At 39.4% G+C, this 23,707-nt stretch overlaps 1 protein-coding gene and 1 long non-coding RNA gene across 5 annotated transcripts in view; one reads left to right on the forward strand and one right to left on the reverse strand.

Annotated features, from left to right (window-relative positions):
• LOC144242624 (uncharacterized) overlaps positions 1-23,707 on the forward strand; it is a 75,981-nt gene that overhangs the window by 22,842 nt on the left and 29,432 nt on the right. The gene's annotated exons all lie outside the window — the stretch shown is intronic.
• Positions 1,340-23,707, reverse strand: part of ARK2N (arkadia (RNF111) N-terminal like PKA signaling regulator 2N) — a 58,603-nt gene continuing 36,235 nt past the window's right edge. For 2 of the 4 annotated variants that reach the window (XM_077777609.1, XM_077777607.1), the window contains 3 exons: positions 13,056-13,182; positions 12,136-12,189; positions 1,340-4,793 (listed from right to left, as the gene is read on the reverse strand). In XM_077777609.1, coding sequence (XP_077633735.1) covers positions 4,604-4,793; positions 12,136-12,189; positions 13,056-13,182 — 371 coding nt within the window. In that variant the 3' untranslated portion in view covers positions 1,340-4,603. The remainder of the gene's footprint in view (positions 4,794-12,135; positions 12,190-13,055; positions 13,183-23,707) is intronic. The other 2 variants (XM_077777608.1, XM_077777610.1) reach the window with 1 other exon arrangement.

The raw sequence follows: 23,707 nt of genomic DNA on the forward strand, positions 1-23,707 counted from the left end.
TTTTCTTCTAAAGTCCAAGAAAAGAAGAGTTTCTCACAGGCACTAATACATAGGTCTCAGACACAAGGCAGTACAATAGAACCATTCCAAAAACCTGAAAACATTTCCCCAACTGTTCACAGTGCATTTCCTAATTGTTAACAGGCCCCTTTCCAGTGCAAGTAAACTAAAAAATTCTTGAGAACAATACGACACCCAGGAGTGGTATTTTAGTAAACATACACCTCATTCTCCCCAGGTGCCCATTCCCCTTTACATGAAGTTACAAAAGTCATGAGATGCTAATATGGTAGTTCCTATCTTTTGTAGAACCAAATAATATAACCAGAAAGTAGAATCAAATTAAAAGAAAAGTTCTTTAGGCTGTTTTTGAAACACCCTATATTTGATTCAATGTTCGACCACATACAAAGTACCTACAGTCACGTCGCCCTGCCCTGGTGCACTGGTCTCTGGGAAGTTAACTGTCAGCTGACATTTGGTTCCCAAGAAGCAAAGGTGCCTAGCACTAGGAAGCTTTCAGCTCTCTTTGAAATCTCACTGGTCCTAGATGGAAAGAGAGCAGGGGCTACAGGACAGGCAGTACAAAGCTACTTTTATCTAGACCTAATGTACCAATGGACATTTGCAAAACATTTTGGGAATAGGGCACTGCTATTGCTTGGACAAAGTTGGCACACTGAAAAGATCTGTTAACAAAATATAATCCACTCTCACATTCAAAAGCTAACTTAGGAGCTGCTCCAGGCACCATCTAATTAACTGAAGCAGACAGAAAGAAAATCCTCAGAAATTATCATTGTTTAAATACACTCTATTTTATTTTGTCTTAAAATAGTTTAACCTTTATGCTACAGACTTATTTCAAAAAACAGAAAATCTTATCTTGCACCAAAAAATATATATATAACACTCTGTTTTATTATTTTTTTCTCCAAAGACCATTAAATACTAAATGGAAACAAAAACTAAATAATGAATGTAAAGAAGAACCAAATTTTGTTTTAAAAACTAGAGTTGCACATTTTAAAACATTAATTCTAAGCAATGATTTGTCGTCACTGCATCAAGTCCACACTCACACTCCAGCAACAGCAGATCTGTTAACCACCAAGTGCATTGGTTCCTAGCCATACAATGGCTAACATTTCATTTTCATGGTAAGAGGAGCAAAAGGCTACATATGGCCTTTGTACTCTTTAAAAAACAAAACAAAACAACAACAAAAATATTTCCTAGTTATCCAGTGATTTTTCTTTTAAGATCACTACCCTTTAAAATTTGTTAAAAGAATAAGAAGTTATGTAGTGTTTTAAATAAAATGAAAAATACAACAGCATTGGACTAAAATACGTGATTATTTTAAACAAACAGTGCACAATCTGAGGAAGTTTGGTTAGGGCGCAATCATTTTTATATATACATGGAAGTCACATCATACACATACTGGAAAACAGAGATTAGGGGCTCCTTGCATTAAAAAAAAAAAATTAAAGACAAAATTGTGTCCCCAGCTCTTTCAAAAACCTTGTGACACAGTATAAAAAGCAGGCAACAAATTCATTTTTAAGTTACCTATGGTGGTGCTATTCTGCTAAAAGGAACAGTGAAAAATGGACAAACATGGCAAATCAGACAGTCATATTCACAACTGATAATAATAAAAGCAGAACTTATGCAATGCTCAACTGTAATAAATACTGGAGTCCACTCAGTCTGGCTCCTTCCATCAGAATGGAAAGACTACTGGCAAGCAGATGTACATGTTCAAGGGCAGCCAGGATGACATGAGAGCTAGTTACTGCTCTGTGGTTTCACACTGGAGGGGAGGGTAAGGAGGGACTTAACTAAATCGGTGCCACAATCCAATCTGTGACCCAAGTGCACCACTCTAGCAGAGATACTACTTTGAATAATGTTCCGTGGAGCATAAAGAAGTACTGATGCTACCAAATGCAACACTTTGGTTAAAACACAATCCCTTTAAAAGAAAATTCCAATGTCATAGGACTTGTTTCCAACAGAATTTTATCAGTAAGATACCTTGTCAGAAGCCACACCCTCACCCTGGTGGATCTGGCAATAAAAAAAGAGTTGAAATAGTCTCTCTACAATTAGTTAGTAGGTGGAAAACTCCCAACCCTGTAGGGGAAAAGAGCTGTCTCTACCATCCTTTCCCCTCCCCTTTTTGCACGTTAACTTCTAAATCGCTGTTCTGGCAACCAGTGGGTAGTCAGGATGCTGAAACAGGGGCAGGTGTGGGAAAAGCGCAACCAGGCATAAAAACACAAGGCCACAGCACTCTGCTCCCAATCCACAGTGCACAGAGCACACCAGAAGAATTCTGTTTAGAGGATGACTATTTAGGGGCTAAAGAAAGCGTATCATGGGAAATCACCTGCTGTGTGGAATCAGACAAAAACACAATTAACATAAGAATAGGTAATGAGAAAACATTCTTTAAAATGGGGCTGTGCCCTGATACTGGGGAAAAAATAAGCTGCAAAAACTTCAAGTCATATAATTCACTCTATTCTTGTCCCAATGATTTCCTGGAAAACACAGACCAGAAATTGTACATTTCTGCTTTGTCTAGCATTTTAATTCAAGTCAAAAACAACGTGTAACAGTAAAATTCAATAAATTAATCCTAAAGGAAAATGTGAAGGTCCAAGGATATACCAGTAGTGAATCCGCAGAAGGTCCTATTTAGCTCTGGCCTCTGGATCTTTGGTTTTTGTCTAGAACTGTGGCCATGTGAGAGATCTGATACATGAGGTGCTAAAACTGGAGATTCATGATCTTTTAAAAGCCTAATCTATTAAAACTAGATTGACAGAAAAATAAAAGAACAGAGGCCAGATCAAATGAGATGCTACCAAAGAAGATCAAAGAACACATGCTCATATCCACTCCGGTGGAAGAGGTATATGGAAGAACTAAAGCAGCAGGAAGAAGGGTAAAGGAATAAATGAGTCTTTATAGAAAAACAGGAGAAAAGCCCAGGCTGGTGGAGCCAGGCAGACTCTGATGCATGCGCACGCAGGGGTGTCCCATTTGTCTCAGTGGCCACACCACACCTACCCTGCACAGTATCATGTGCAGAACAGGCACCTGGTACGTGGGTGTCCACTAAATGACAACTAAAATGGTAGTTCTCAGGCTCTTAAGATAAGGAAGAGCCACCAAGGCATCTGGGGAGGGAGACAAGGGCTACAGCAATGTTATATGGTAAATATGGAAACAAAAAAGCAAACAAAAACCACGGAAAAAACAAAAGACGAGGTCTTCTAAGCCAATAGTACTTCACTCCTCCCTGTGCACAGTACATAGTGTTCTAACTAGGTATTGCTTGTAAAAGAATTCACTAGTAACTACAACATGTTATAGGAAAAAAAGATAGTAACTAATGCCACAGAACTCCAACACTGGCATTTCCTGAATTCCCTGAAGCTCCTAACCACCCTTTGCTTATTTAGATACTGTAAAGCCTACAGTGTCATTTATGTGCTTTGCATCTGGTTTCTTATGGTTTATTTTGATTTTTCCACTTTTAGATGGTAGAGGAGAAAAATACCCAAATATAGCATCAGGTCTTTTCAGCTCAAGCATTACTTAAACAGTTGTTGTACATCCTTTAGAGAGACCAGCTATGAAAGAAAGCACTGTCTTCTCAGATCTGTGAGTGCTCACAGTCTTAAGAGGTGAAGACAACTTTTCATATTTTACTTAAGTAATAGGTTTCTGTGTTCTCCTGTTATTTGAGCAAACAGGCGGAAAAAGGTGAGGGAGAGAGATTCTCTTACTGATCTCTCAATATTTTCCTCACATGCCCAGAAAACCTCATGGGTATCTAACTGAAATGCCTCTGCCCCAAAAGGAGACATTTTCCGAAGAATTATGAATTATTGCAACAAGGAGACCAACTATGTCACCTCAGCAGTATTTATAAACACAAAGGGGCATATCAATTATTTGTGCTGTGGGAAGTCAGCCAGGAGCAAAGGCAGGAAAGAAGGCAGAAGACTCAAGCTAAAAGAAAAGTAATACTTCTGTCTTCTATTTTTAAGGACAGATTTTCAAATGCACATGCCCTACTAGGTGCCAATAAGGACCTGACTAGATGTGTGCAAATGCCCTACGGTAGGAGTGCCAATGGGTGGGCTGACAGTGGTCAAGGCTAGGTATTAATTTTTTACACAGAAAAATAAATACAAGATTCAAAAACTTAAATCCATTTCACCTGATAATTAAAATATTATTCTAAAAGGAAGGCAGACTTTCCTAAGATTGAAAGTCACCAAGGAAAATGAACTTGTCTAATAAAATTCATCATTCTCCTATTCCTACTGAGGGAAAGAAGAAATTCTTTTCTCTGTGCTAAGTTATTTTCCTAAGTGATTTCTTTTAATTTAAAAAAAAAAATGAAAGAAAAAAAAAGGAAGGGGGGGGCAATTTTCCATGAGTTTGGATTATACAAATGCCACAAACAGCTTCTGAGGCTGAAGCTATGACAATGAACTTCCATGTCACAAAGAGGAGGAGGAGGAGGAGGAGGAGGAGGAGGAAGGGAACAGTGCAGAGGAGACACAGTGACATTGTATTACAGTAGGTATTTACGTCTGCTATCCTCATCCAAAGTAAGATCAACAACTTCTGCAGGTGAAGCCCAAGTCTGCTGGGGAGCCACAGCAGTCCATGACTGTGTTTGCCGGGTGCTGACGTACTGCGTGCCCGAGCCATGCTTCCATGAAGAAACACTCTGAATCACACCTCCTCGAGGATGAACACACCTGCAATTGAGATGAAAAGCAAAAGTATAAGCATGGTTAATCCCACTGTAGGAAAAATATAAAGCAATATGGCTTCACTAGCACTGAATGATACTTTTACAAAGAAAGGCCTACAATGTGAGTCTGTGAAACTCACAACCAATATCCTTCCCTTTCCTTCCCTGTTTGTCTCCCTCTCTGCCTTTTGTCAAGTTTAGCCTAAAAATTGACAAGAGTCTTGTCTCAGTCAGAAACTCCTGACTTATGTCTAGATCTGTTACTGACAATGGATAGATAACTGATGTTTCTCCGAACACATTTAAACCTCTGGGGTCTTCAGGACAGGGCAGAATATTAATCCAGAACAAAACTGAGATACCCAAACAATCTGAATCTAACCAAATGACATGGTAAGAAATGAAAGTACAAGCTGTTCTTAAAATAAGTTCTATGCCATACTGGGGGAATACCTTCAAAGACAGTAGTAGTAATACTCTTTTACAGATTGGATTTCTAGAAGTCTGTAAGTACTAGGTCATGCATAAAGGATCAATTTTCCTTATCCTAAATGTCACAACAGCACACTTGGCTCATTCATTTAAAGTGCTTATGTGCCTTAGTTCAGTGGAAGTAGCAAGGCTTAAGTACTCAGTTAAGGTTCTGTAAAACTGCTTTATCAGAGGGACAGAACTTCCTTGCTGATAAATCTCACCAAAAGTTCACTGAAGAAAAAGGTTTCAAAACACTGACATAATGAATTCCACATTCCAATCAAATGATAAAACTGTGAGCCTCCAGGATGAATCACTGAGTAACTGGATTCGGACAAGAGGAAGGCAGGCCGCTCAAGCTATCATTGCTACTTTTGTCCTCACATCCCTATGTAATATTTGTAAGAAGTGACAGCTGGCAGGATTCTAGTCACATTAACTACTACAGTGGATCTTGAGCAGCTGTTTAACAACCTGTGTACAATGAGCGATGCTGGTCACTTGAGAATTCTGGCTTTGATACACTGCTACCTACACTGCCAGGTTCAAAAGAACATTAGGGTAACAATGGACAAGGTTTAGTTGCAGAACTGCCCAAGGACCCCTAAGCTCCTGGAAAGAGGTCCCACTCCTACAAAGGTGGCCTGAAAGTTACTCCCTTACCAAGAGAGGTGCCGAAAAACAGATCCCTCAGGGGCAGAGCAGGGGGTAGAAGGTAGATTTGTTACCGTACCAGAGGCCCATCATCTGTTGAGAATGGGCTAAATAGCTACTAACCCAGAGGCTACTAGGTTTTCAATGATTAGCTGGTGAAAAGCATTAAAATATGAGACATCAAGTCCAAAGACTAATACAGATCTGTCCAATGCATTAAGTACACTCAGATGAACTGGTCATGTAATCACGAAGAATGTCAGCCAGAGGAGTCCATTCAACATTGATAGAAATGGTTTTGATGACTGATGGCACTAGAATACTGTTTCTTAAGCAGTCTCACCTCATCGGACAATCTCAACAGACCTATGAGGTAGATGTGGAAGTTACTATTCATACTCAATTTAAAGGAAAATGGAGGGTTAAAGTGGTTACATGATTTGCCCAGGGTCATACTGCTGGAAAGTGGTAGGCCAAGGAGCTTCAAGCCAGGTCTGGTGTGGAGTTCAATGCTTTACAACATCACACTGTCACTTTACAAACTGAGTAGAATTCAGAGAATGAATGACTACAGAGAGAATCGATGTAATCTTTGGCAGAATTCCTAGAAATATTTCTGAAATAAAAGAGGTATTTAGTCCCAAATGTTGCTCTACACTGCTCCCCTAAGTCATCATACAAGGGATTGGCTTTAAAAGGGATCTGAGCCAATGTGCTCACTTTACAAAAGAGAAAACTAAGGCTAAAAGGTGATTGCCCAGGGTCTTAAGCAAGTTAAGCACAGAACCCAAACAAAACCAGGTCTCCAGCAGGGAGTTCACTTTCTACTAAGTAACTATGCCCTCCTCAGACTACACCTAAAGAACTGTACCGTGTCTGACTGCAAGGAGCACTGCCTAGCCCCTGGGAGTCATTACAGCAAAGCAGATTCCAGAAGGTACTCAGAGTACGAGTGAGAGGCGTAGAGCCAATATTTATTACTGAGGAATGATGGATAGAGGGAAAATAAGGATATGAGACACTTCTTCAACTATCTAAGTTAGATCACTTCTGTAGTTATGTTACAAATGATTCCAGTTACTGGAAACTAACCTGGACTACTTTAAGCAAAAAAGAGAATTTGTTGGAAAGACACTTGAGCACCTCAAAGAACCTAAGGATGATGGAATAACTAGGCCTCATTCATTGGATTCAAGCTCCCAACCTCTCAATCTGTTTCTCTCATTTCAAAATTTTTGATTCTCTGGAGAATGTGATGATCGATCTTTAGTCACAAGTTGTCCTGGCTCCTAGTAACTGTAACTAGAAGGTCAATTCCCAAAAAGGAGAATCGTCATGGAAGAAGGTGGCTACTCCATCCTGTACAGAGGTCTCAAGAGCAGACTAACAACCATCAATAAATGTATGGCGGGAAGCTTTGGATAATCATGACTATGCAACAATTACAGCTACTATCAAATGGAATAAGCTTCCATTTACACCTTAAAGCAAGTGCTGGGACATCTGTCAGGAATATGAAAGAGTATTCTAAGATGTCTTCTAAGATTATCATTGAGTTTTAAGATTTTGAACAATACAGGCAAAACTCTCCTTTTAGAAGTCACAGGGCCACAGTGGTGGGAAGGCTCTTGACAGGAAGATGGCGCAAGAGGGACTTCTGTTTTTTGGGGTTTTTTGTTTTTGTTTTTTGAGAGAGCAAGTGAGCGAGCACAAGTTGGGGAGGTGAGGCAGAGAGAGGGAGACAGAGGATCCCAAGCAGGCTCTGCCCCGTGAGCACACACCCCCATGTCAGGCTCAAACTCCCAAACCTGACCTTGATTTCCTGAACGGAAATCAAGAGTCAGCTGCTTAACTGATTGAACCACCCACGCACTCGGGATGTCTGTTTCTTGATCAGAGTGCTGGTTATTACCTGAGTAGGGGCAGTTTGTAAAAACTAAAGCATACATGTATGGCTTTTCTAAGTGTGTTAAAGTCAATGAAAGAACTCAAAAATATTTTCGTGATTTAATGACCTCAATCATCTTAAATAAAATGGTAGCTAAGAGATGGATGAGGCCAGAACAAGACTTTAACACATTTCCTTTTTAAATACAGAGCAAAAGGACTCATGCTAGTAAACAAAGAGTGCTGGAGAAACATTTTATAAGATCGTGTGTACTTCATAGATCAACTTATACCAGATAGAAAGAGAAAAGTTTCAGAATAAAAAGCATCAGAAAAATTGTTATAAGCCCTACAGAGATATCCTATAGAAACAGAAGCGAGAGGCTCAAAATTTTGTTAAGTCCACGCACATAAAATATACAGTTTCACGTATTAACACATACCCTTTATCTGTATGATGAAAGACATGGAGTAGAAAGATGCTCAGCTTTTTTTTAAAGTTTGTTTGTTTACTTACTTATTTTGAGAAAGCAAGCAAGTGGGAGAGGGGCAGACAGAAGGGAAGAGAGAGAGAATCCCAAGCAACATCTACACTATCAGCACAGAGCCCAATCCCATGAACTGTGAGATGATGACCTGGGCTGAAATCAAACGTCGAACGCTTAACCTACTGAGCCACCCAGAAGCCCCATACTCAGATGTTTGTTGTTTTTTTTTTTTTTTTTTAATTGATCTAATCAATATCTAATGCAGATATAGGCTTTGTTTTCACAAAGCATTTAATCTGCATATCATTGACAATACACATAAAACATAATCTAGAGTCATATTTTGAGTCTTATATCCAAGAAAATGCTTAGGACTTACTTCCACCCAAAAAAACCTACTTCATAAACAATAAGTTTTGATAGAAAAATTTCCTGTTCTTCATACACTGAAACCAATAGCGGAGGGACTTCACAGTGGAAAAGAAAAAAACAAGAAATAGGGCAGGCTCTGATGGTCGGCTTTAAAACAGTTAATTGACTATCCTAACAAAACAACATTAAATATTAATCATTTTTGCTCTCATTTACAGAGCCTGAATGTGACCTCTTAGATAACATTCCTACTTATTTTTCCTAGCTAAAGATGAAGTGAATCTTCATAGCTTCAGAGAAATGCCTGTCTGCCTCCTTTGCTTTTTTTAGGGTTAATGTTTGCAATTGGTTCTAGGAAGCAATCAGTCTTCCATGCAAAATGCTTCTAGCATCAACTCTTCTGTTGAGGGATGAACCAACATTAAGACAAATGACCACAGGACCAAAGACTACAATTAATGAGGTAAGGATCTGATTATTGCCAAAAGCCTCAGAGGACAGGTACCAGAGAAACTGTTCTAAGAGTTCCTTAACAGAAAGATCTGCACTGTATACGTTCATCTTCCTAGGGCAATTACCAATGAGGCTGGTAGAAGAAAAGGCAAAAGGAAAAAGAAAAATATTGTCATGAGGGCCATAAATTAAAAGTTCTGACAGAATTAAGTGGGCACAGAGGAGCCAGAGATGCTGGAAAAGTCTCTACCTCATTGGCAAAGAACATCTTGTGAAACTGGACTGTCCAAAAGTTAACCCCTCGAAATGATAACATTTAGGTAACATCAGGAGTTAATTACAACAATAACAAGGCAGTCATAAAAGATGCATTCAAACCATTAGTTCAGAAGGCATGCTTTCTAGTCTGTGAGTAGAAGAAACAGAGAAGCTAATGGAACATATCAAATCTAAATTAAAAGAGCAGGTAAAGATATTAACACGCAAGAAAAGAAAAACTGTTTAAAAAAAAAAAAGACCCATTGTAACTAAAATTACTGAGCGCAATGTCAAACAAAATGTTTCCAGTATGGAAAAATGGCAATGCAATGTAAGTCAGAGCATTCCTAAAGAGAAAAGCTCAAGAACCAATTCTGAGTTTTTTAAACTCTCAGCCCACAACAAGGTAGACTATCAAAAGAAGAAATGAGGAAAAAAAAAAAAAGAAGAAGAAATGAGAACAGGACAACTAAATCCAAACAAAACATCTATGCATGCAAATCAAATTAGAACAAAAAGATGTGGATCAAAACCTAAAACCTTTTTCCAAGCGATAACCCTGCCAGAAGCCCATCAATACTTCATAACTGCAACCCTAGACCTGTAAAAGAAATAAATTCCAGATGAGATACAGGCAGCCAAAAGGGTAACTCTGAAGTAACCAACAAGAAAACTTCTCCCCCCACCTGCTCCTCAGCTTTTAATCTCAATTATTTGAAAGATTATCATGCTTCCTCTAAAGAAAGTGCTGGAAAAATGTTCAGAAAGACAAAGAAGAACCAGTGAGACTCTGCTCAGTCCTAGACCTGAAGACCAAAATAAAAGACCCTCTCGGGATGACAAAAGGGTCAGTTCAAAGTACTTCAACGAAACTTCTCAACACAACATTCTATTGTATGGGCAGCATTAACCACCAGTGACATTTCATAATAAATGTGTCACCTCTAAGACCATATTTCCACAGGATTCAAACAGAAGTATCAGAATAAAACACATCTTTATGCTTCAGGGTTTGTAAGGAAAATGTCCTTGAAAGTAATGTTACATACAGTATGTTATTTAAAATGTAGTCAGCCACTTAGTTCAAGAGTGGAACAAACATACCTATAGAGTAAAATGGCAATCTGGATAAAAGACCTAATAAGTATAGAGAAGGGTGTACTAGAGATTGTGTGTGTGTGTGAGTGTGTGAGTGTGTGTGTGTGTGTGTGTTGGGAGTGGGTAGGAACTTAAAATTTAAATTTCTGAGTTTTAAGAGAAATATAATGATAATTTTAACTCCAGATACCAAAAATATTGGTAGAAAAAAAAAAGCTAAAGAGTTCATGATGGAAGAAAAGTTGAACAAAGAAGCCAAGAAGAAGGGTGGCTCACTCTGTAACATTTGTAGGCACAAGTAAACAGTAAAGAAGTGAGACTCAGTATAAGTTAATAGAGAACTGGGCCAAGTAACATGTTTCGAGAAAGAGATTAGGTAAGCAACACAGGTTATTACCTATTCTTTGTTACTTCAGTAGGAACACAGGACCAACAATGAATTAAAATTTGAAATGTAACTCGTGAGGAAGATGGTGAATGGATAATGTGCACAACTGACGATAATTTACCTATATCAATCTGTTAATAGGCAAGGTGAGATTTATAGTAGGGATTAAAAGGATACTCATGTCTTTTTCATTGTAAAGAACATGGTGAAATAAATAATGGCAGACACATGCTGAAGTAAAGGGAAAAAGTCAGAAGGTCTATGCCCTTTCATCTAGAGGTAAGTCAGCATTAAGGGAATAAATAAAAAAAAAAGAGAACAGGAAAAAGTTCGTGATTAAGGCAGAAAAAAAAAGGATGAGATTAAGCAAAGACAGAAGAATGAAAATTCTTTCCCACCAGAATGGGGGAAATAATCATTAAACACAGGAAAGAAAAAAGGAAGCAGCTATGCAGGCATACTTCTGGCATCAACACAGGACAGAGGATGAAGTGCTTACTTCTGATAAAGTGAACTGGCCACTTTTGGGGAGAAGACATGCTAAACTATGACATAACTTTACATCCTTAAAGTCCCAACAGGTATGACCTGAAAAATGCTCTCAGAAAGTAGACTCAGTTCGAGGCGCCTGGGTGGCTCAGTCGGTTAAGCGTCCGACTTTCGCTTAGGTCATGATCTCGCAGTTCGTGGGTTCGAGCCCCGCGTCGGGCTCTGTGCTGACTGCCAGCTCAGAGCCTGGAGCCTGTTTCAGTCTGTGACTCCCTCTCTCTCTGACCCTCCCTTGCTCACGCTGTCTCTCTCTCTCTCTCTCCTACAAATAAATAAAACATTAAAAAAAAAATAAAAAAAAAAAAAAAGAAAGTAGACTCAGTTCTAAGACAAATGTACCTTCGATTTATATACGCATGTGTATTTTGCCTGTGCTCTCTACTCCTAAGTTCGCCTTTTATATATCTACATGACAGAAGAAATGCTGGTGAATGTTTTCTTACCTTTCTAACCAAAGAGTAAAGTCAGATCTAAGAAACAGGTAATGTAGATATTGTTTTACATGCCTACTTAGGGAAATCACAACTTAACTCTTACAGAAAAGTTGTTTGCTATATAGAATACAAATTTTCCAAAGTCTAAATTTTTGTTTTCGATACAAGTGCGTGTGTGTGTTAAATGTTCCTCAGGAATACCTCTGAGAGGACTATAACCAATTCTTAGGAACATTATCTTAAAGCAAGAGTCAGTAAATGTTTCTCTACATAGGGCTAGACAGTAATTACCTTAGGCTTTGAGGGCTATCAGGTGTCTGTTGAAACTTCTTCTCAACTCTGCCACTGGAATGCAACAGCAGCCACAAACAGTATGTAAATGAACAAGCATGGCTCCATCCCAATAAAATTTTATTTACGGATAAATATGTTGTATTTAAGTGAATTTCATAAAATTTTCACAAGTCATAAAACATCATTCTTTTTTTGATTCCACCCCCCCCAACCATTTAAAAATGTAAACTAGTCTTAGCAAAAGGTCCATATAAAAACAGGCAACAGACGAGTTTGCTCATCCCTATCTTAAACAATGACAAACTTCAAGTTATTTTTACAACACTAGACAAATTTGATGTCTTGTGGCTTTTAATCCTAAAAACAGGACTGCCTGAGTCACATGAACATCACTAGAAATATACTATGTTAGGAACAGACCAAAGTAACTTGCAGGTTTTAATGAATGACAAGAGGTGCTTTAGGAAACAAGTAATAGAGATATGATGTCAGATGTATATTTCCCAGTTGTTTGCTCCCAATATACTTCAAGATAAAGTGCAAGGCAAGAAAATATGAATGACAGGGGGTAAATGTAGGATAATACTTATGCCATAAAAGATAATAAGCAGGATGATACTTATGCCATAAGAGAAAAATCTGTCAAGCTATCTAGATATTTGCTAAAAATAAGAGGAAAACATCAGTTCTATTTCACATGCATATGTTTGAGATGTTCTTGATATAAGATGCAACACATTCTCAAGCTCATTATCATGTTTAATCAAAAAGCATTTTTTAAGTCAAAGGAAGCCAAGAGACAGCTCCCACCATTCATGACAGCCATGCCACGAGGACTACCATTTTCTTCTTACTTTGTTTCTGGTTAAAATCAAATTCACATGTAAAATGTCAGAATGCTCCAGTGAACGTCCTACCTTGCATGTTCCTGAACTCCCACAATCTCCACTTCACTATCTGAAGAGGCAATATTAATTTCTTCATTGAGTGGTGCATTGCCAGCCGATGTCTTGTCACTTGCTAGGAATCCTGGATCCAAATGACCTGAGAGAGAAGGGGGGTAAAATAAGCACTACAGTCTGACTTCTTACAATCAGCACGAAAAACTCATTGACAGATTTCCCATCCAGGTTAACCACAGAAAGAGAACTGCCGTATGAGAGCTTGGCAGAGTGAAACCATCAAGTCTCTCACTCTCTATTCATTAGGAGAGAAAAAAAAACTTTGAGTACTTTAGTAAATAGGTATATATAAACTGTGATAATACTCTTATATTTTATTCCACAATGCCTTTTGCATTCAACTCTAGTCTCCTTTTAAATGGCCTGTATAGGGGCACCTGGGTGGCTCAGTTGGTTGGGAGTCCGACTTCGGCTGAGGTCATGATCTCACAGTGTGTGGGTTGGAGCCCAGTGTCGGGCTCTGTGCAGACAGCTAGCTCAGAAACTGGAGCCTGCTTCAGATTCTAGGTCTCCTTCTCTCTCTGACCTTCCCCTGCTCACACTGTGTCTCTCAGAAATTAATTTTTTTTAAAAATTAAAAAATTAAAAATAAATAAATGGCCTATATAATAGGTTTGTCACCACCTAGAAAGCAATAAGGTTCTCTACTTACCGGTAAATTTCATTCATTCATTCATTCATTCATTCATTCATTCATTTTTGAGTAGGTTCCACAACTATCGTGCGTCTTGAACTCATGACCTTGAGATCAGTAATTGCAACTCTTCTGACTAAGCCAGCCAGGCACCACCACCGCCCCTCAGTAAATTTTAAGAGAGCAAAATTCTAAACCAACAAAGTTCAAAGGCATAAATGGAATAAATAACAGAGGTACTCATTAATATCATATTTATACTAAAATGTTTTATGAAGGATTTAACAAATTTCTTTCCATTTTAAACAATCTTAATAGTTTTTCTCAAAAGGAAAGTAGAGTTGACAAAATCTGACCCCAAACCACATCTAAAAGAAAAGGCTAGAGGCAGATCACAATTTCTGTTCTGAGCAACTGAAACATAACCTGTACGTTGCTGACAGTTATTAGAAAAAAAGCACATATTCTGGAAAAGCACAACAATTTGTGGCACCGGGGCATGTAAGAACTTTTTCACAAGGGACTTCACAAAGCATCTATTTCATGGTGGAATAAAACATTCGCCCAACTCACAGAAAACTTCACAGAACTCTCAATAAAGTCTAAGAGCATAACATCAAAGTACACAGCTATATAAACAATTCTAACAAGGGTTAAAACAATTCAGCTTATGTACCCAGCTCTAAAATGTTCTAACCTTTATGAAATAGAATATCTAGGAGTTAACATGAAATAAATCAAGTTGCAACAGGCACACATTTTCAATTACTCTTTAAAGGGTATTTTTATTTAAATATATTATCATCTGATACAATACTGTTTCTCCATTAAAAAAAAAATCTTTGGTGACACCTCATATAAACTAAGCCAGTATCAGTAAGATTTTAACCACACAACTCTCCCTTCCCCCTCTATTACCCCTTCACATCATTAATTCCAATGCTTCAAGTTCACTGAGAAACCCTGTACTTTTCATACTCCTGTGAACTTTTAGTATAACCCTCTTAGAAAATGATACACAGTCACAAAGCAAACGCCTTACAATTTTTATACCCTCTGACCCTGTCTGTAATCCCATCTCTGAGAATTTAACCTAAGGGAAAAAACTTTAAATAAGCGAAATGTTATGAGGTCCAAAGATAGTGACTACAGTCTATGTAGAAACTTGGGGAAATATATGCATAACACAGAAAGTGTCACATATAACACTATAAAAACATTTTGGTGCTGGGTAAAAGTTGTAAAAACCAATCAAGCTTGAATATGACTGTGGGTCTTTTTTACAATTCTTTAATATTACTTTTACTTTTTTCTTTAATTGAACACTGCATATGAGAAAAAAGACTAAAAAGCTTAAAATGGCTTCCACATACAACAGGTAATTGAGATTATATTACAGTCTGCAAGGGCTTGTTAAACTTTCTGTATTAAAGAATAGCCTAAATAGAATTCTAAATATTGGCAGTGGGTAAATATCTTTGAGCCTCACAAGCAAATGAAAGATGGCATTTACCAGATAAAGGTCAGTTTTGTTAAATGTGGGGTGGGTATTTAAATGAAGTATGGTTAAATCTTGATTTGGTAAACTCAAGATTCTTGCTCTGATGCCAGTATCTTGTTTGTGGCCAAGTCTTTTGTCTAATTTCTAGTTCAGTGTTGGAGTTAGAACTAGCAGGGCACCTGGGTGGCTCAGTCGGTTAAGCGTCCGACTTCGGCTCAGGTCATGATCTCACGGTTCGTGGGTTCAAGCCCCGCGTCAGGCCCTGTGCTGACTACCAGCTCAGAGCCTGGAGCCTGCTTCAGATTCTGTATCTCCCTCTCTCTCTGACCCTCCCCTGCTCATACTGCCTCTCTCTTCCTCTCTCAGAAATAAATAAAAAGCATAAAAATTAAAAAAAAAAATTGAACTATCATACACACTGTTCCTACTACACTTCTAGAAAGGAATACAAATTGATAGTATCTTTTTTCAAACCTTCAATTTGTCCATATTCAATCTTTTGAGCAGCCTTGTTTTGTGCAACTATAACAATTTGGTTCTTCTATTTGTTCCTAAAATAAATACTTGTTTATGACATGCTATGCACTAGGCAGGTGCTTCGAATGCTAGAGAACAAGGACAGGAAGTGTAGTGCCTACCCTCAAGGAGCTCACAATATACTCTGGGATTAGAAAAAGCAGTACATTTTACTATGGCTTGAAAATTGCTGGGGGGCCTGGCTCAGTTGCTTCAATCTCCAACTCTTGATTTTGGCTCAGGTCATGATCCCAGGGTCATGGAATCGAACCCTGCTTCAGGTTCCACACCGAGCATGGAGCCCGAGATTCTCTCCCTCTGCAGCTCACACGCTTCCTCTCTCTCTCAAAGAAAAAAGCGGGATGGCTTAGTCAGTTAAGTGTCCAGCTCTTGATTTCACTTCAGGTCATGATTTCATGGTTTGTGAGTTTGAGCCCTGCATCAGGCTCCATGCTGACAGTACACAGCCTACTTAGGATTCTCTCTCTCTCTCTGCCCCTCCCCTGCTCACGTTCACTCTCAAAATAAATTAATCAACCAAAAAAAAGTTAAAAAAAAGAAAAAGGAAAAAATTGCTCAGCTAGAGAGGTAAAGAGTACCTTTAAAGATATAGAAAAGGGAGAGGGTTCCCGGGTGGCTCAGTCGGTTAAGTGTCTGGCTCTTGATTTTGGCGCAGGTCACGATCTCAGTTCATGGGTTTGAGCATAGCATCAGGCTCTGCACCAACAGCATGAAGTCTGCCTGGGATTCTCTTTCCCTCTTTCTCTACTCCACCCCTGCTCATCCTCCCCCCCACCCTCTCTCAAAATAAACATTTTTTTAAAAAATAAAAAATAAAGACACAGAAAAGGAAAATTTCCCAGACCTGAGAATAATCAAAGACACTGAGCTCTCAGGAAAGAGTAGGCACAGGTGAGATGAAGTAGCAATGAGGAACACTATGTTGTCCTTTAGAGTATAAAAGTTCAGTGAGATGTGAGGTAACATAGTAAAAACAGTAATGGGGAACAAGGCTGGCAAAGTCAACAGAGTTCAGATCATAGTAAGGAGTCTGGAACGTGACCTTGAAAAGTAGGAAACTGCTAAAGAATTTAAGCAGTGACCTGATCTGGTTTTCCATTTTTAAAAATTGCTTTTTGGTGTGTAGAAATGGAACTAGTATCAGGGCAGGGAATATTAGAGGCAAGAAAATCAGTCAGACTGCTGTAGTTTCCTGGGTGAGAAAGGACTATGGCAGAACTAGGAAAGAAACAAAATGGGGAATAGTCTGCGTGTGTGTATATACAGAGGGTTGGTAACAGTGGGCAAATCGAAGTAAACATTGATGGCCAGGTTTCTGATTCAGGTAACCAGACAGAGTAACAGTGCCCTTCGGGGCACCAATGAACAGCTGAGGATGGCTGCTTGTAAGGACATGCCGAGGACATGCTTCTGAGATGTCCACAGGGCAGCTGGAGGTACTGTTCTAAAGCTCAGGTCAGAGGTCTACGGAGGAAATAGAGTCCTCGGCAACAGCTGAGTAGGTAAAGGTTAACGAGAGGAATGAAGGGGGCCTAGAACAACGCTGATGAACATCAATAATTAAGGGTGGGTAGACGAAGGGGAGCTCACCAGGTTAAGTGAGAGGTAGTAAGAAAACCTTAAAATACGAAGCCAGTATACCATGGAATGAGCATTTCTAGGAAGAAGTACTTATCAGTGCCCAACAGAAAGATTCAATGAGAAGAGGAACTATGTAGAGTCTACTAGACTCAGCAGTTAAGATGACCATGACCTTGGCAAGAAAGGCCTCAAGACTGATAGAGCTAAAGCCAATGTAGCAAAGCAAGCTAAACAATAATGGAAAGTCAGGTAGAACAGACATATTTAAAATAGTTATGCTATGAAGGAAAATGCAATAGCATAGTACTGAGAAAGGAAAAAAATGGGTTTGAGAAAGGGGAATGTGTGCGTATGAATAACTTTAAAAGATGGGAGAGACCTGGCCAAATTGGGGGTGGGGAGGTGGGGGAGGCAGAGAACAAAGACATGTGACGGCAGAAGGCTGAGGCAATCTTCATCTGTGAAGAATGAGGGAAGGCCATGTATGTGCAGAGCACAGGTATGGGTAGGGTAGCAGGGTGCGGGGTCAGAAAAGTGAAGGAATCACACTGCCTAAGCAAAGACAGGATCTGCTGGGCAGCACGGAGACCCAGGTTGAGGCTGCGGATGAGGAAGTTAAACTCAGCCCTCAACTCTGCAGCTATGTGATTTTCTCCCAGCTACACTAAGCAGTGTGACACAGGCTCCAAGTGTGCATCCAGGGATTAGACTTTGCCAGCTGGGTACGACGGGAAAGCTGGGGAGCTGGTAAAGCAGTGCTAGGCTTGAACACACGAGAGTGGAGGAGAAGTGGAGCCAGCAGGGGGCTGGCACAGGGCCGGCTGCGGGCAGAAGAGCAGTGCAAGAAGGAACAGCATGAGAGGACGGAAGAGCCCCCGGAGACAAGGAGAAGGCGAAAGCAAGAACAGGAGCAAAAGCAGTGGTTAGGAGAAATAAACACCGTAATTCCATCCCACAAACACGAGCCTCTGGGACCCACCCACTGCCCTCCGGTCTGGGTCTGGTCCTCACTCCACGGCTACTCTCCTTTGTTCCATCCAGCCACCCACTATTTACCTTCCTACAACTTTTCCACCGCCTTCTGGAATGCCAGCTCCATGGAAAACAGCACTGACCTTTTCTTCTCACCTCTCCCTGTGGAAACTGGACTCTCCTGAAAATGCCACCTACCCCGCAGTCCTCTGAAGCTGCTCCTACACCTGAGTTTCAGGACCAGAATCACTGACAAATCCTGCCGACCATCCTCATGTACCAACGCCAGCTGCCCCCATCTCCCAGGGTACTTCCCTTGACTGTCAAATACCAACCCGAGGACAGTTTCACTCATCCAGTGAAACATTACTGGCACCTCACTTTGTCTGTCTGTCTGTCTCTCTCCAGTTTATGTCTCCTTATTCTTCTATGTGTGCTGATTATTTCTGTGGACAACCAGCCCAAAATTGTCCATGCCTACTCTCTAAGGAGCTGAGCCCTAAGAGGCACTTATAACCCCCTGCGGGAGACTCCCAGCAAGGGGCTCAGCCCTAACCATCCTGAAAACAAACAAGATAACTGAATTAAACCAAACTAAAAAAGCAGATTGTAGGAGTCATGGTTGCTATAACTAAATTATAGTTATTATTATAACTAAAATATAGTTATATTTGATTACTCGAATCTTTTCAACGGTCATTAAGAAAACACGACAATATGACAGAATTAGTTCTTAGTACCTCTGTGCCCGGTTCTATCTCCACAGTTCTAATTTTTAAAATTATTTTCTTTAATCTGAGGGTAGCCTGCAATTCTAAATGATGATTCCAACTTGTGAAATGTTCTGCCTCAGTCATCAATATTTCTAAATAATCAGTCTTCACTGATCAGGTCCCTCATTATGACCCTATCACCTACAGCACCTCATTTTAGACCTAGAAATATCATTACTCTGCCTTTCTTTTTTTAAAGAAAGGAGAAGAAATGAAAATTACCATGCTACTTTTGCTCACAATTTTATAACAATATCTTAAGAAAAACAAGGTAACTATCACCAATATTTTAAAATTCTTCTAACTTTATTCATTCATTATGGATCCAGAAACTAGTAATTAACATACTGCCTTTATATTAGAGCAGTTCAAATCATTTTGGCAGTGCAATATGGGCCATAAAAATTGTAATCCAACCTTGCTGGCATTTACAGAACTTGTGTGATATTCTTAAATTGACCACTTAAAACCAGGGTCTCTATAGCCAGTATCTTTACTGCTTAGTCTAAAAATCAGTATCAAATAAAATAAAGGGACACTGAAGTAAATGATGGGGACTAAATACAAATTTCTTGGTCAATGTGGTGTGAGTGTTGTGCCACATTTTCTGTCAGAGCCATTAGATAAAATGTGCCACTCAGATAACAAGTCAGCTGAGATGCCACCGAGTCTATGGGACGTCATGCTCTACAAGAGACACCAAGGCTTTCTCCAACAGCCAGGAATACATCCCCTCTTCTATCTATTTCAGAGCCAGGACATTCGTCCTTTTCTCTCAGTGTAACACTCTTCAGTGTGTCACACATTCCTGCAGGAGCTCCTGTGCAGAGCTCCATTCTCCCGCCCCTGGGCCGTCCTCCACTGTCACCCCTCCAACCAGTGACCTCACAGGACTCCAACAACAGAGAAATGGCTAAACCATACATACATAAAAGTGACTCTCAAAGATGCTATGGGGTTCTCAAATTCTGTCAATGGCAATAATCTTTCCTACTTCAGGGCAAGCATAAGCCCTATAGAAAAAGTGTAAATACCACAATTACCATATTAAAGTGAAAATAAATCATAGGACTTATATTTAACTATTGGGGTGGTTGGCTGTCTCTGTGTAGCTCTTTGCCTGCGCGACTCTTTGGAAAGATAACTTCATGTACTCTGTGAGAAAATTCTAAATTTTTGTCCTCCCAGTTTTCAACACACAAGTCAGAAAGAAACAGCATGAAAAAGTAGTAACTAAATCATCATGACAAACATTTTTTTTGTCTTCAAAAGAAATAATATAGCTACATTTTTTAAAGACAAATCATGTTTTTACTTTTATTTTTTAGAGAAAGCGTGCACGCACAAGCAGGGCAGGAGGGGAGGGGGAGGGGGGANAGAGAGAGAGAGAGAGAGAGAGAATCTATCTTAAGGAACCTCCAGGCTCAGCACTGAGCCCAACAAGGGGCTTGAATGACCCTAGGATCATGACCTGAGTGAGCCAAAATCAAGAATCAGATGCTCAACCAACTGAGCCACCAAGGCACCCCAAGGTAGTTGCTTTTTAAATCACAAATCTACTGGGTAAGAACTGGTCCTAAGCTGATATGCAGCACATTAAAGGAAATTATTACATATTGGATGACAATGGCATATTAGGTATAAAAAGGCTAATATCTCAAGTCGCTATTCGCTTAGCTTTATAGCAAGTAGTAAATCATTACCTTATATTTAGTTTTTTCAGTAAGAATGTTTAAAAAAATCTTTAGGGGTGCCTGGGTGGTTCAGTGGGTTAAGCATCCGACTTCAGCTCAGGTCACGATCTCACAGTTCATGGGTTCGAGCCCCGCGGTGGGCTCTGTGCTGCCAGCTAGCACAGAGCCTGGAGCCTGTTTCAGATTCTGTATCTCCCTCTCTCTCTCTGACCCTCCCCTGCTTACACTGTCTCTGTCTGACTCTCAGAAATAAATTAAAACAAACAAACAAAAAAAAAAAAAACGCTAAAAAAACCTTTAAAAAGTAGGGGATGAAGGACACCTGGTTGGCTCAGTCAGATGAGCATCTGACTCTAGATTTCGGCTCAGGTCATGATCCCAGAGTTGTGAGATCAAGCCCCGTGTAAGGCTTTGTGCTGAACGTGGATCCTGCTTAGGATTCTCTCTCTCCCTTGGCCCCTCCCCAAACTTGCATTCCTTCACTCTCTCTCTAAAACAAATAAAATGAAAAAAAAAATTTTTTTTTAAGTATGGGAAGAAAAAGTCAGAAATGTAAAATCTTCTATAGTCCATACTAAACAGGTAAAAACAAGCAGTACCTGACCAAATTTATCCCCTTCACACGACTGATACATTGACTTTAAAGTGCTAGTAATAGAAACATGCCCATCCTGGCCTAACTATAAAAAGCCCTGCCCTAAGAACAGAAAACAAGATTTGTTTCTTCGTTTCTCTGCACTACAACTAGTATTATGCACAAATCAAGACTATCATCCCTATTTTAGGGATGGGAACATACTCATAGCCTACCTTCTTGACAAGAAGGTCGATGGGAAACAATTATCATTTCTATATTAGTTATAATTTCTTGGAGGGCAGGGGGGCATTCTAAATAAATTTAGTTTACCATAATTACAAGCCTTGCACATCAAGAGTACTTCAGACTTCTGCTGGTCTTAGATTCATCCACATTTACATTTACAGTAAGCTATAACTAGCAATACATAAAAATTAAGCCATTTTAAGATCCACTGATACAGTTTCCTAACCATGTCCAATGCACGAGTTACCTGGGGGTGATTATTAAAAACAGGTTTTCCAGACCCCATACCAGATCTACTTACAGAATCTTCAGGAAGAAATCTAGGATTCTGAATTTTTATTAGCACCCTAGGTAATTTTTTCACTCAGGTCAAGTATAGGACATTCTTGTAGCCGGAGCAACTCACTGCAGGGTAGGACAGTAAATTAGAAATTCATGGATTAGGTCCATTAGTCACCTCCTTCCTTACTCAGCCTACTTCAGCATAAATACATTAACATAATGCTCGCTAGCATTCCTGAGGGCCTATGTACTGTATTCTGTACTAAGTACATTATATATATTATTTTACCTAGTGGAAACAATAACATTTTGGAGTGCATACTAATTGTAGCCCAGTGCCGCAGATAGGGAAAACAACTGTCCTTTATCTGCGTTCACATAGTATGCGAGTGACTGCTGGTCCAAACCAGGATGTTTGCTGGCAGCAAGTTGCCACCTACTACACTGTCTGATGCCAGCATCAACCAAGAAAAAAGAAAACACATGGCAAAAGTCGAAATGGAAAGTTTAGGTCTTTTGTTGACCAGTGGCTCTCCTAATTTCAAATCTTTTCCTTGCTTAAAACTAAAACTAAAGAGTAAAAACTCTTGCATACAAGAACATCATCTAATTGCTTGGAAAAGGAGGCAAGCTACTCTTATCTCCAATGATTACTTACAGGATCCTCAACAGAGTGGGGCTGCAGACCTGGTCTGAGATCCTGCTACTAAGTACCCTCTGAATAATCAGTTCAGTGACTGGGCTTTTATTTTGGTGGGAGGGACAGTAGGGCAACTCAGATCAACCATCAGAATATTTATCTTAAACTAAAACCACAAGAATGACATCTCATTGATGCTAACAGTTCAAATTTCAAAACTATAAAATTGGCAAGCAAGCATAAATTCTGTTAACATTTTGGTGTGGCACTGTAAGTATATTCAAAATCTGCAAGATGAAAAAAAAAACAAAACAAAATCTGCAAGATGAGTTCCTACTATGACAATTATATCAAGACTAGAGAATATTATTAAATTTTCTTTATTACTCACATACCTGCATTGTCAAATTTAGAAAAAAAAGACTTTCATGAGCCAACACATTTTCATAAGAAAATGTCATAAGGATCTGTTGAACAGTGATGACCATGTCTTATGATACACAAAAATCTACACACAATTTATGGCCCAATACACACATGTGTTCTCTACATATTATACCCTAGAGAAATTTATCACATACATGTATCAAGAGGCATACAAGAAATGTTAATCGTTAGCATCTCTTGGAATAGCACCCTAAATGTCCAAAAAGAAAATGGGTAAGTCAACTGTGATATATTCATACAGCGAATACTAAATAGTGAAAAATGAATGAACTAGAGCCATACTAATCAACAAGAACAAAACTCAAAATGTTTAAAAAAAGTTACAAATGGTTACCTTCTATATAACACCAATTAATATTAAAACATGCCTGTTTATAGATACATAACAAATGCAGTAAAAATATAAAGAAATACACAGAAATGCCAACATCAAATACTAAATTCAGGACAGCTTTGGAGTGGAGAGGGAAAAGAAAGAGGGAACAGAGTTGAAGACATGGGTGTTTCCCTCCTCATATATTTTTGTCACATTTCTTTTTTTTTATGTTTATTTATTTTTGAGAGAGAAGCAGCAGCAGCAGCAGCAGCAGCAGCAGCAGCAGCAGCAGCAGCGGAGGCGGCAGCGGCAGAGGCAGGGCAGAGAGAGGGGGAAACACAGAATCTGAAGCAGGCTCCAGGTTCTGAGCTGTCAGCACAGAGCCCGACGTGGAGCTCAAACTTTGA

This window comes from Crocuta crocuta, unplaced genomic scaffold (assembly GCF_008692635.1).
Source record: "Crocuta crocuta isolate KB4526 unplaced genomic scaffold, BGI_CrCroc_1.0 scaffold36, whole genome shotgun sequence".
Lineage (NCBI taxonomy): Eukaryota > Metazoa > Chordata > Mammalia > Carnivora > Hyaenidae > Crocuta > Crocuta crocuta.